The 13,401-nt window shown below is 49.1% G+C and overlaps 1 protein-coding gene across 25 annotated transcripts in view; it reads right to left on the reverse strand.

The window, feature by feature from the left end:
* Mtss1 (MTSS I-BAR domain containing 1) overlaps positions 1-13,401 on the reverse strand; it is a 142,723-nt gene that overhangs the window by 116,661 nt on the left and 12,661 nt on the right. For all 25 annotated transcript variants that reach the window (XM_030248450.1, XM_030248449.1, XM_011245548.3 and 22 more), the window contains exon 2: positions 467-528. In XM_030248450.1, the coding sequence (XP_030104310.1) occupies positions 467-528 (62 nt within the window). The remainder of the gene's footprint in view (positions 1-466; positions 529-13,401) is intronic.

Below are 13,401 nucleotides of genomic sequence, written 5' to 3' on the forward strand. Positions count from 1 at the left end.
AAACTCTCTATGTGGAAAGACAATACAGGTAGATGAGAACAAACTTGGATTCTGGAACCGGACCTCTCATGTTTACATCGGTTTCTGTCACTAATGGCTTCTCTATGAACGGGCTGTTATCTGTGCCTCTGCTTCCTGACCAGGAAAATGCCTGTACTTAACCTTGTAGGGCTGATATGCCTGGCACCCAGTGGGCGCCATACAAACATTGCCCATTACTACTCTATGGAATCAACTCTAAGAATTCCTACGGTGGGAGGCAGAGCAGACTTGAGTCTGGGTTCACACGGGACTGGGGTGTGAAGGTGGGACGGGAGACTATGAATTGATACGGCTCTAGGTGCCTGCTTCGCGCTTCTCTGTCTGTGACACTTCTAAATTTAAGCCAGACGTGTGTGCCGATCCACCTCCCTCTGTCTTGCCTAAGGATGTCGCCTTCTCCTGTAGAATACACGCGTCTACTCACCGCAGCTGGGACTGTAGCTTTCCGGCTTTGTTTATGAAGTCTTCCCAAACTGGATAGCTCCCCTAGGACAGAACAAAAGCCAGCAATCAGTCACAGTGTGATGAGCCAAGCACCCAATTCCAACCATGCAAGGAACAATCTGCAGATGTGATCCTCCTCTGTAGGGTTCTGTGATATACACACTAGAGACAGGCAATAGCCCTGGAACCGTTTCAGATGTGCCTGTCCCTATAATCTTGCAAATAAACACAGACACCAACAGGAACCTAGCTCCACAAAGCCAAACACCTACACCTTGGAGTCAGCATTTTGTATGAACATGATGGGTCCAAATTTTAAAAATATAGAACATGCCCGGCAGTGGTGGTACACGCCTTTTATCCTAGCACTTGAGAGACAGGCACAGGCAGATCTATCTCTGTGAGTTTGAAACCAGTCTCATCTTCAGATTTCAAACCAGCCAGGGCTAAACAGAGAAATCCTGTCTTGGGGGAAACAAAACAAAACAAAACCAACCAAATCCCAGGATATACAAGGCTCTCTCCTTGGTCACTGGTGCATACAACATGGCTCCATCTACTCTCCTAACTTTGTCACACAGAGCACAAGGAGGGAGCCAGATGACTGAAACCCCTCCTTAGGACAGGTGGCTATCGAGAAGTAGTATCAGCCTATCAGAATCCCAAGGCTCGAAAATAACCTAAATATAGCCACCCAGCTGATGTTTAACCCCGGCATCTTTGTACACTGTGACAACAGGTGGTTTCCCAGCACACTCCAGCAAGGGACACATCCCAAGCCTGGGCCACCTAAGGCAAGCCGTCTGTCCCTGGTGTTCACAGGGCTCTAGGTCTAGCCTTCCAGAAGCGCTCAGAATCAGCACGGATAATCTTTCCTCTGTACTGAACCCTGAAGTCCAATCGTGCGTCTCCAAGGGACCCCACCGCATAGTCACTCCTTATCCTAGAGCACAGCGGGTCTCCTCCTGCTGAGTATAGCACTGACACACAGATGGGTAGGTTCTGATCTGAGCAGGGCAAGCCAGTGTGAAGCCTGCCACCTCCCTCTCAGCACACATTACATATTTACTGAGACGAGTCAGCGTCCACCAAGATGTGACTCTAAACACACCCAGTAGAGGTAAAACATGGGTGGGGATATGCTATTTGTCACTAAACCATTCATTCATAACGTGTGTGTGTGTGTGTGTGTGTGTGTGTGTGTGTGTGTGTGTGTGTCATAGTCCCAGAAGAAGATACAAATGGTAGGCATCTTGACAAGGTAAAAATAGTATTATACCACCTCTTGTTTTTGTAGCTAAGAGGAGAACGGGGCAGGGGGAGCATTAGATTAACCATTATATCTTTCGTCACAGATGTCAAGTCCCAACTGTCTAAAAGTGCAGTCGAGCGCATCTGTGTCATCACCTCCTCATGGCCACCGTGGACCAGTTCCTCCTAACCTCACTGCTGCCTCTCTGCCTCGGCACTGTCAGCGCTCTGGCTGTGTGGATCTCTGCTGTGGTGCTGCCTTGTGCCTCACAGGATAGCAAGCAGCCAGCATCTCTGGCCTCTACCTACCACCGAGATGCCAGAGGTCACCAAGTCCTTGTTATGACCAATGAAATTATCTCTAGACACTGCCAGATATCCTGCGGAGGCCAAATCATCCCTGGTTAAGCACCACTGTCTTAAGACACACCTGAAAACCTACTTCTCTGGTAAAAGAAAAGAGTCTGGCTGCTTGTTCCAAGTTACTTCTTCAGTCAGTTCTTCCCAATACTTAAAAGGAAAAGATTTTTATTTTGAAACGTATATGCATAAGAGATAACACCTTGTTAAAAATTACCTGTGTATATATTTCTCTAGCCATCCATTCTGTCTGAAATGTGCATAGGGGTTACATGGAAAGCTGTCTTATTCTTAAAATGGGTTGCTTCTGCAAGCTAAGATTTGGACCAATATATTGCTTTTTTTTCTTTGTACTTTCCTCTACAGAATGTTGTTTTGTTGTGTTTTTATAAGGGTCATGTATCACTTTAATGAAAACAATAAAGTCATTACATTAAAAAAATTTAAGACCAAATTAGAGGTTCTGGAAACGGTTACGCCATGAATTTCCGAGGAGGCCTAGCCTTGCAGTCTGGTTTGCATATGCTGCTAGCTCCCGCCCAACCGTTCTGCAATGGTGCATCTGGGACGCGCTTGGTCTCTTCTCTGCCATTTGCTCCCACGGAAAGCTGAGCTGCACCAGGGCTCTTGGTAGAGGCCCTTTGGCAGCTACATCTGAGTCATGACAACCAGCATCTAGACACTGCTCTTGACCCATAGCTCTTCTGCTGTGTTTGAGCCCTGGGGGTTATCCTCAACCCAACCACAGAACTCAGTATAATAAATGACCTCGTCATGGTAGCACACAATTATAATCTCAGCGCCTGGAGTTAAAGACCAGCCTTGGTTACTTAGCAAGTTCAAGGCTAGACGGAACTACAAAAGATGATGTCTCAAAAACACAAAACAAAAAAAGCAAAGGCCAAGGGGACTGGAGAGATAGCAAGCAAGCAGGAGGACCTGAGTGAGAGCCCTCAGAATGCACATAAAAATTCAGGGCATAGTGGTATGTGCTTGGAATACCAGCACTAAAGAGGCAGCCACTGGCAGATCCGCAGGGCTTGTTGGCCAGCCAGTCTAGTCTAACCAGTGAGTGCCCAACCAATGGGAGATCCTGTTTGCAACAAAGCAGACAGCATTCCTGAGGACGATACCTTAGGATGTCCTCTGACCCACCTATACCTACACACGTGCGCGAACACACACACACAAACACACATGTACACACACAAGTATACACTCACACTCAAACAAGCAAGAGAGGGCAAGGAGAGGGAGAGAAAGAGAGAGTGACATATTATAGATAGACAGACAGACAGACTGGCTGACCAGTCTACCTTGAGGGTGTTCCAGCCTCCACTGCAGTCTCATCAGGACACCATAAAGACCTATTTTGACCCCCTCTGTATTCACTATTTCTCTATCAAACCTGTAGAGGAATACTCTGCCCTATATCGAGAGTTCCCGGTAACTCAAAGACCTTTGTAAGGTCGATAGGGATCTGTCCAGTCAGACAGATGTACCTTCCAGGCACACTGAAGATAGATAGAGACTCATTACTGTCTAGCCAGACCCTCTTTCTCATCCACAAGAAACTCCTGGAGAAAAGTGAGGCCACCGAGATATGTGCCAGCCCTCCTCTAGCTGGAGGTGCCACTGTCATCTATCGTATAAAGCCTTTCCCACCCAGGCCAACGGGATGTGTTGAACCAGGCCACGTATGGTTGGTTTTGCCTATAATCCCAGTACCTGGAAAACAGTTAAGGAGTACTAAGCCTGCCGTGGCCACACTGCCTTCGAAGTCAACCTAGGCTACATTACTCTGTGACACCATGCGGGATTAGCCAGAGGCATGAGCCCATCACCTAAGCTCTAGGCAGAGCCAGGCCAGTCATTTACTGGGGGAAATCGCTGGCCCCTTGGGGGCCCATTTCCCTATAATGATAATAATTAAGACAATTCGGTCACACCACTGCCTTTGGTTAAGATGGGGTATAGGACAATTCCACCACCCTTAGGAGTAGCACCACTTATTATCACTGAAAGACCGTGGGAGAGGAAGAGAGAAGAGAATCCTGGGAACTGCCTGGATAGAACCTTATTACTTCTCCCATTTGCTGCGAGACATTAGAGTCACTGGATGTCCATGTGGAGACACCGTTAATTCCTAGGTTGATGTGGGGAACACACGAGGTCACAGCAGTGCTGAGGAGATGACATCTGCACTCCTGGCTAACACAGGCATCAACCCAAGTGTCGATCAACTGTCGGTGGGTCACAGACGAGATGCAGCTGCACCATGGACCACTGTTCACCCTGTTACTGCGACAGCCCAGATGAAGCTACAGAACGTAGCTTTAGAGGAAACACAGAAAGACAAACCCCACATGCCCTTACCAGTGTGGAACCTAAAACATCTGGTCCAGTGGTGGGAGGAACTGGATGTGGGTGGGGCTGGTCAAGGATATTTCATTATAATTAGATAGGAGGGAAAATAGAGCTACAAGGCAGTTAAGGGGCTGCCAGGGGCAGTGGGGAGTGGGGGGAAACAGGGATTTATGGCTAAGAGGGAGTTTCTCTCTTAGGTGATGAAGGTGCTCAAAAACAGTGTGGCAACTCTAAGAACATACTACAAGCCAACGGCCTATCTGCTTTCAATGGGCACATTATAAGATTCGTGCGTGGTATCTCAGACAAGCCGTACAAATAAATAAATAAGGTCACACCCAAAGGGACTCGATTCGGTCAAGGCACACAGACAGGGACCTGTTTGTGGAGAAGGATACTGTCATTCGCAGACTCTGATAAAGCTCCCCCCTCCCCGAGTCCTCCACCCCATGCTCACTGGAGGTCACACTGCAAACCAGCTAGCAGTGCAGGCTGGGATTCCTCATTCCTGGTCCCAGTTGCAGAACCAGCCAAGGTAGGAGGCAAAAGGTGGCTCAATGCATTAACCTTATTTGGGAGAGCAGACCAAGGCAGCTCCAGTGTCTGCAGTGTCAGCAGGTTTGTCTGCTTATCCTAAACAGAGAATGAGGTGCCTACCCCAAACCGAGATCAGTGTGCCTGGGAACTGCAATAGCTCAAACCACTTAAACACCTCATCTGGGGTGGAAATACAGCTTAGGAGCACACCCAGTGTGTGACACCCTAGGTTCAATTCCAGGGGTTCCAGAAGGGGAAAAAATCTGCACCTACCTGGAACCTCACGTCAATTGTTCCCAAATTAGAAAAGAAAAGAAAGGGGGGAAGGAGTGTCCCCTTTCTCATCAAGAGATAGGGCACACAGCCTCCTACCCACAAACGCCCACCCAGCCAGGAGAAGGCTGGCAGAAGCAGTTTTCTCCTGTCTCCTGATCTAATGCTATGCGAGGATCTATCAGAGTGTCAAATCCACCCATTTTAGGCAATCTGTAATTTAATGGAGTCTTTACAAAAAGATTCTAAGAATATAAAACAGAAACTTGATTATTAGAAGATGGAAAAAAAAGGTGTAAATGTTATTCAAACTTGAAAACAAAGTGATAGCAGGCTGTACCTTTTTTTTTTTTTAATGTTTTTTTCCGGGAAATAGTTTCTACCCACCTAAAAAGAGTCTTACTACAAAAGCCAAAGGCTTGGAGGATGTGTGCAGGGAGAAGTATGGGTAGAAAGATTGAAAGGCAATTTTTTAAAGCCCTGGGGATGGGGATGTTTACTACTGGGAGATTGACTAAGGAAGTAGGCAGGCTTCGGAAGACCCTGGATGCACTCAGAGCCTTTGCAAAGCAATGCCACCCCAGGCCTGCACCAGGCAGTGGCAGAAGATGATCCTGGGTTTCGAGTGTTTTTGCAGGTGTCCTGAGCACAGTGGAAAACCCCCCCTGAGGAATGTCTCCCAGAGCTGTGGGAAGGACACACCCACGCCCACTCACCCTGGCGCTCATCAGAGAAACACATGTAGGTTTCAGAACTTTACAGACACACCACAACCAAAGAAAGAAAACAAGACTCCACCCAGCACCCAAAGTCACAGGCAAAATGAGACCCTCCTTCCCAGGAGCCCCTTGAGGCCTTCGGAAATGGGGAAGGAGCTTTTGGAAGCCTTGAACCCTGAACTCAGATTACACCAGAGTTAGAGAAGGAGGAAGCTCCCTGCTTAAGAAAAGAAGAAAACCAACATTTATTCATCAAAACACACGGGGCAGGAGAGACAGTGTCTTTCCTGAGCACATGACTTCATGCAGGCATCTTTTGGGGGTTCCCACCATGCTCTACAAACACTACCCAAAGGCTGTCCTCTCTCCAGAACTCCAGAGTGGACTGTGGAGCTCAAGAATCTTACAAACTTCACTCACTGCCCGGCACAAATGGTGCTTCTTCCAGAACATTCTCCGTCATACCACCTCTTCACCCACCCTTCTGGATTAGCTGTGTCCATTCCCTCGGCTTAGTACATCGTGTGAATCATCTCTGAGCCACAAGCCAGGGTCTCTCTTCTACACTACAAGGCAAGGACTCTGTGGACACAGCTGGCAGGGGACAGAGAACTCTGACTGAGGTGCTACAATTTTGCTGAATAGGCGCAAAACTGGCCAGGGTGGACAAGGTCGCTGAGGCAACGTCCAGAGCTGAAACACAAACAGGACAGCAGAGGGAGCCAAGGTGACCCTCGTTCAGATAACGGGTGACATCAATTCCAAGCTGGCCAGGTGATCTGCAAACCTGGCTCATGGGTCACATACCTGGCGGGGCAGCCTGTGCCCTTTGGGAAAGAAAGACAAGAGAATAAAGCTCTCTTCTTTCTTCTTTAGGGAAAAACCTTCCTAGATCTCCTTCCCCTTAGAGAATTTGATGGGCACTAGTTAACCCATACACTGCCTTGTCTACCTCCACCTTTCCAGTCAGAGTCCCTCTCTTCTTGTCTCCCTACTCTCCCTCCACTTGTCCCAAGCCGTGCATGCCGTCACCCAATTCAGAAGCAGGACACAGAAGTCACTCTGGTTTGGTGTGGCCTCCCCCTTGATTTTGTTCTACATTAAACAAAGGATGGCTTCCCACCCTCAGAGGGCAAACTGTGTAAGCCCTTCAGTCTACTAAGGCTAGCTACCCGTGCTCAATAAATAATGTACCAACTGCTTCTCCCACACTGGCCCCACTGTGACAGTCACAGTGATCAAGGGACAGCTGAGGGAATTCGATAGCACCTCACCACTTAAGGGACACAGGAGGGCGGGGACTGTGGTTAGAAAACCACAACAGAAGAGGAGCCAGGGGAACCAGAGAGGACTCTCAGGAGGAGAGTTTAATGGTGAAGAAAATCGGGATTAGCAGGGTCAGGCTGTAGGTAACTGGGTTCCAGCTTAAAGGCCTCTGTTCTGCCCAGAAGGGGCCAGACAGAGACTGGCTCACTAGCAGTCACAGCTAAGACAATGCAAGGCAGGTAGGACCTGATGGGTCCTGGCTTCTTCCGGGGGAGATCACTAGTGACAGCCGACATTGGCACATCAGCACTTTCTAAGTGGTTGCTAGGCACCAAGCATCTGTCTGGATCCACACTTCTCAAGCATTAACTGATGCACCCGACCCTGGAGATCGGGCAAAAGTGCAGACTTTGCTTTCCTTGCTCTGAAGGGGGACCTGGGAGGTGGCATGTGTCCTGAGCGAGGCCGACAGGCACGCTGAACACCCTGAGGAGTCCATTCTCTTTCAAAACCCGCAGCGAGGCCTGTGCTGCTACTGGTTTATACCCGAGGAAACCGAGGCACAAAAACACAGAGAAAGGTAAAAACTATCTGGGGCCAGATCTGACTACAGAGATGACCGTTTCTGAGGAGTCCGAACAGCCAGAGGGAAAGACAGCATCTGAGTGACTCAGCCAGCCATTAGATCCTGCTTCGGATGTGTGTCCTACAGAAGGCCAGGCAGAACAGAGGCACAGCTCTGGACCCACACTGACACCTGAAGAGAATGCTGAGGTCCAGGGAGAACTGTGTGTCACCCTAGAAACGGTCAGGACAGCCATGGAAAAGCCAGCACAAAACAAAGAAAACCCCTTTAAAGCCTGAGCCACACAGGAACACCCGGTTGCAGTCGCTTGAACGAATGCAAGTGATGTTATTTTGTCCTCGGGTTCTCCATGGGCACAGGGATAGATCTCTAGGCTGGTCATCACTCAGAGCTTCATGCTTCCTTCCCAAGTCCTCCTGGGTGGGTAAGCCTCCAGGGAGATAAAAAGCCAAGAAGCACGGAGAGGGATCTGGCCCTTCTGACCCAAGACGAGCATCTCTGGGTTCAGGAATGCATTCAGCTTCCAGAAGTGGGTGTGCATAATTAGCGCCAGGGCTCAGGAATGCTCGCCAGAGCCTCTCTCCCAAACTAAACTTCCTCACCCTAGCTTGCAAGATGCAGTCTCCTAAGAGCCTCAGATGAAAGGCACTGGCTGAACCCATCCATCGTAAATACCAGTCCGGGGCTTTTATTTTCTGATTGGGACTTGCCTCATCCACTAATTATCCCTGTCCATCAGGGACGACAGCCCGGGGATAATCAATGGTTGCTTCTCTTCCCCGCCCACCCTCACACCCTGGCCCAAGTACAGCAGCAATGAAGCTGCCTGTGAAAGAGATGGCACACCCACAAAAGGTGGTCCCCATCCAGCCGCCCCCTCAGGGACCAATGCTCCCTCTCAAGCTTGTCCAGTCTAATTAAATCAAGGGCCCCAAGCTCCCTCTCACCCACGTTGCTCAGGGTGTTTTCTAACATATGGGTGTGTCGCCACTTAACAATTAAAATAACTAAGCAAATACATCAACTGTATCTTCAAATTTGCTTTGGTTTTTAATTCCTTTTCTTTCTTTTTATCTATCTATCATGAGCTATCCAACAAGACTAACACTAGGGACTGAGGGTTATTTAAATTTAAATTACAAGGAACTAAAACATAATCATCTGTCCCTTGGTCCCACTGGCCAGACTTCAGTGTCAACAGCACTGGGAGATCTAGAACGGCTCTCACTGTGGAAACTTTTCAACGGGCAGCCTTGGCCACACCTGGGCATCTGTACCTTGCTTCACAACTGCAAAGAGCGTTCAGGATCTGATTTATTTTGTTCATCTGTTTTCATTTTGAGACGACGGGATTGCGCTATGCAGCCCAGGCTGGCCTAGAACTTGTTTGCATGACTACCTGTGGCAGCTGTGCTGCTCCCAGCTTGATCTCTTGCATGCTGGGATGACAGCACCCAGCACGGTGGGTCCCATCCTTTCCACCCTTTGTAGCATATACTGAAGTATTTCCATACTCCAACTTTCTCTGCAAACAAAACTCCTCTCCCTCTCCTTTTCCATTCTCCAAAGTTCACACACACACAGACACAGACACAGACACAGACACACACACACACACACACACACAGAGGTTTTCACTACTCTGATTTTCTTTTCAATTATTACTTGAGACAGTCTTCCCACCAGAGGAAAGGTAGTGGCCACCCAGGCACCTTATGCTGCCTGAGAAAGTTTCAAAGGGGTCAGCTAGCCACCAAGGGGTCCAGAAGGACCCATGAGCAACATTAGAACAGCGCTCAACAGGGTTGGCACTGTAGACAGTACCAAAGGGAGCACAAAAGGCTTCCTAGCAAGCCCAGGGAGGCCCGTGCCGTGCGCATACTTAAGGAGTAAGAGATGCTAGGTGAGAGGTCTGCCCTGACTCCCTCCCCTTGATTGTACTAATTGCTGCTAGGTTTGCTGGCTCCTGAGACAGACAGGGAAATTAGCTCATCAGGTCACCTGGCTGGCTCTCCACATCAGGAAACATGAGAAGTCATTAGTTTAGCACCTAAAGCAGGTTTTCACTGCTCTTAACCTGCAAAGTGCTTGTGCAGTTAAGCCTCCCCCAAGATACCGCCTGCCCTAGAGAACCCTCAAGGGCAGAGTCCAGAGCTGTCACTCTGTTCATTAGTTCCTGTCTATCAATATCCCCAAGATGACCAGCAAAGCACACCATAACCCAAGAGCCCCATAAAGTCAGAAGTCTGGACCCACAATGTCACACACACACACACACACACACACGCCACTCTACCTCATTCCTCCATGGACCCTCTCTGACGTGTCTCCACCAACTCCAACATGACTTGAACCTCTGAGATCCTGCTCCCTACACTAGCTACCATTTCTGTTTGCCAAACCCTCCAGAAGGCAGGCACAGGTTCACAAATTCATCAAACCCACCCCAGGGGCCTAGCCATACTGTGCTGAATCGGTTTCCACTTGGGGCAAAGACCACACCTCATTCATCACCCAAGCTCCTACCGCAAGCTGCCAGGAAAGATGCCCTGGTGGACCACGAAAGGCACTATGCTTCCTTTTACAATATGTGCCTGCTGCATGCCTGCGCTTCCACTGGCTATCATTCATGCCGGAGCAGAGCGCCCTAACAGACAAAACGGTCAAGAGTGTGAGCTTGCCGAGAGTCAGCTGGCCCAACTTCAGATCTGTTCAGCGAGTGACCTTAGAGGCAAGTGACTTCATCACCTGGTGCCACTCTGTCTCCATCTGTAACTGATGCTAATGGCCAGTTCCTGCCCCCAGAGGATGATAATCAGGCTACTGTGCTGGAAAGGCTGAGTAGCAGCACACAGAGCTCAGCTCTCCTTTTGTGAGTCAGCACACAATGGCAGCCTTCCGGAACAGCACGTTAAATGAGTGTCTACTATGTGCAGGTACTGAGTGAGGGGCCCGCCATGCAGAGATAAGAGGGTCCACTGGTGCCAATGACACAGATGGGAGCATCCACCAAGTTGGAAAGACTGGAGGGCGGTTGGGGTGGGAGTTCCCCAAATGTCTCACCTGGCTCTCCAAGAGGAAGCAGACATTTTCCTGGCCAAAGGGGGAAAGAAAGGAGAAAGGCATGCATATTACCATAGCCACAGTTAGCATGACACAAGATGTCCACCCGGAATATAGTCCAGATATATCCACGGTGAAGTGACACACACAGACACACACACACACACACACAAGAGAACCTCTTGCTTTGTGAACTACAGAGGCAAGCCCCTGGCGGCTCAGGTCAGCCTGAGCTCCCCTTCAGGAACCCCTACTGCAATCCCTGCAAAACCTAGAGAGAATTAGTAAGCATTTGTTAAAAGGGCAAATTCCTGAGCCCCACCCCAGATCAACAAAGAATTTAAGGGTGGGCCTAGGAATCTGCAAGTGAAGACACTCTGGCTTTCTGAGAACTAGCAAGACTGGACAGCAAGACTGGAGGACCACAGCACGAGATAAGATGGTATGTCCTACCCCTAAGCCCTTAGAAACTGGGAACTCAGCAATCTCTTGGCATTCATGTCCACGTCCAGCCTCTTCCAAACTAATCTGAAAGATGAGCACTTAGACACAGGAATGTAAGCAGAGACATGCTTTGCGAGACAGTCAGCACCGGGTCCCAGAAGCTTTGAGAAGTGCATTCCTTTAGGCCACAGATAAATCCTTCACAGAAGAACATAAACCTGAAAAAAGAAACCCACGTCCTTACTGCAGCATTGCTTCTAACAGTGAAACACCAGCCTAGCCCGAACACAGGTAAGAGGCGCAAGCTCTCCACCTCAGGGCCTTTGCACAGACTGGACCACTCTTCCACTGATCCTAAGTTGCTACGCAGTGTCCCCTTCCTGGAGATTCCCCCTCACCACTCTTGGGGAGAGACAGGTTTGATTGTGCCGTTGCACGGATTCCTTTTAGCATATGGGAGGATGGGGCTAGAGATAGTGCATCGGTTAAAAGCACCTCTTGCAGAAGGCCAAGGTTCAATTGCCAGCACCCACACAGGGGCTCACCACTGTCTGTAACTCCAGTCCCGTGGGGTCCAATGCTCTCTTCTGCCCTCCTGGGATACCAGGTTTGTAAAACACCCATACACATAAAATAAATAATAATGAAAAATAAAAAGGGGGTGGGTTGGTTGGTTTGCTTTTGTTGTTTTTGTGTGTTTGTTTAAGAATTGCTGTCACTTGACCATCCCTTATCTGTCACCCACTACTCTGTTAAGACAGTAGGTTCCAGAAAGGCAGGAATTGTCACTTTTGTTTGCTGCTGCTCTATATCCCCAGCACTTCAAGCTGGACCCTGCACACAGTAGGTCCTCAAATGTGTCCCCAGGAGAATTTACTATAGATACAAACAAAGTCACATACACGGCCGGCACAGAAACTTGCATAGCTTATGTAAACCCTCGCATGGGAAAGGGAAGATTGGATGGAAAGGAGGTTCCCCAGGCCTTTAATTGTCTGGGCTCCTGTGAGCTTGAGTGCACAGCCCACTCCGTAATTGGTGCTTTTGGATAACTTCACTTAATTGAAGTTTCTAGGTTTTCTTCCATTAATTTTATATAACTTGTATAATCTTTCAGAAGTAATCCCTCATGAAATGTTCTCAAAACATTTGCTTTTTTTTTTTAAAGGAAAAAAAAAAAAGGCCTGCCTCCTCAGTGACTTAATTAGGGTGTCCCTAATTAAGGCCAGCACCATCAAACAGGCCAAGTTCCGGGGAGCCAGGTTCCGTGGGGCTGCAAGTCTCCTGCCTGCAGAGTGCCTATCTCAGTCCTCCCAGCAATAGCTGGGGCTCAGGGGCTGGCCCTGGGCGACTTCTGGTGAGGCTCCTCAGTACCTGCTTCCTATTGGGGTGTCTGATGCAATTATTCAGGTCCCAGATCACATCCTGCTGTGGCGTTGGCTTTGAAGGCTCAGTAAATAGTCACTTCAAAACAAAGAGCAACCATTAAACCCAACTCAAAGACTTCCTTAATGGCAGCGTGCTCAGCGGCAAAGGAGCCTGGCTCCAGAATGCAATTGTGGTCTCCCTGGAAACTAATCCACCCCACTGCCAGCCCCTAACTGCGGGGATCTGCCGGCTCCTGGTTGGCACTCAGGTCTCCTGGTCTGGAGTGGGCTCCCCGAGTAGAGCATGTATCCTGCCTGAAGCAGCCACACTGGACTCTACCACTCCCCACTTACATCCCTCTGTTGATAAGCTAGAGGCACCAATAGATGGGTCAACTCATTGTTCAAAAATCTCAGGCCAACTATTGGATTCTACCCCTTCTTGCGGGTGTAGGGTGCTATGCATGTGGGTACATACAGGCATGAACATGGACAGGCCAGAGGTGGATTTTGGGGTGTCCAGCTCTCTCTGCCTCCTCTAGTGCCAGGGTTACAGGAGGACGCAGACATACTCAGTGTTTTCTATGTTAGGGATTTGAACTCTGATCCTCATGTTTGCACAACAAACACTCTCAGCCACCACCACACCCCACAAGGCTTCTTGGAAGCAGCCGGAGAGGCA

This window comes from Mus musculus, chromosome 15 (genome assembly GCF_000001635.26).
Source record: "Mus musculus strain C57BL/6J chromosome 15, GRCm38.p6 C57BL/6J".
NCBI lineage: Eukaryota > Metazoa > Chordata > Mammalia > Rodentia > Muridae > Mus > Mus musculus.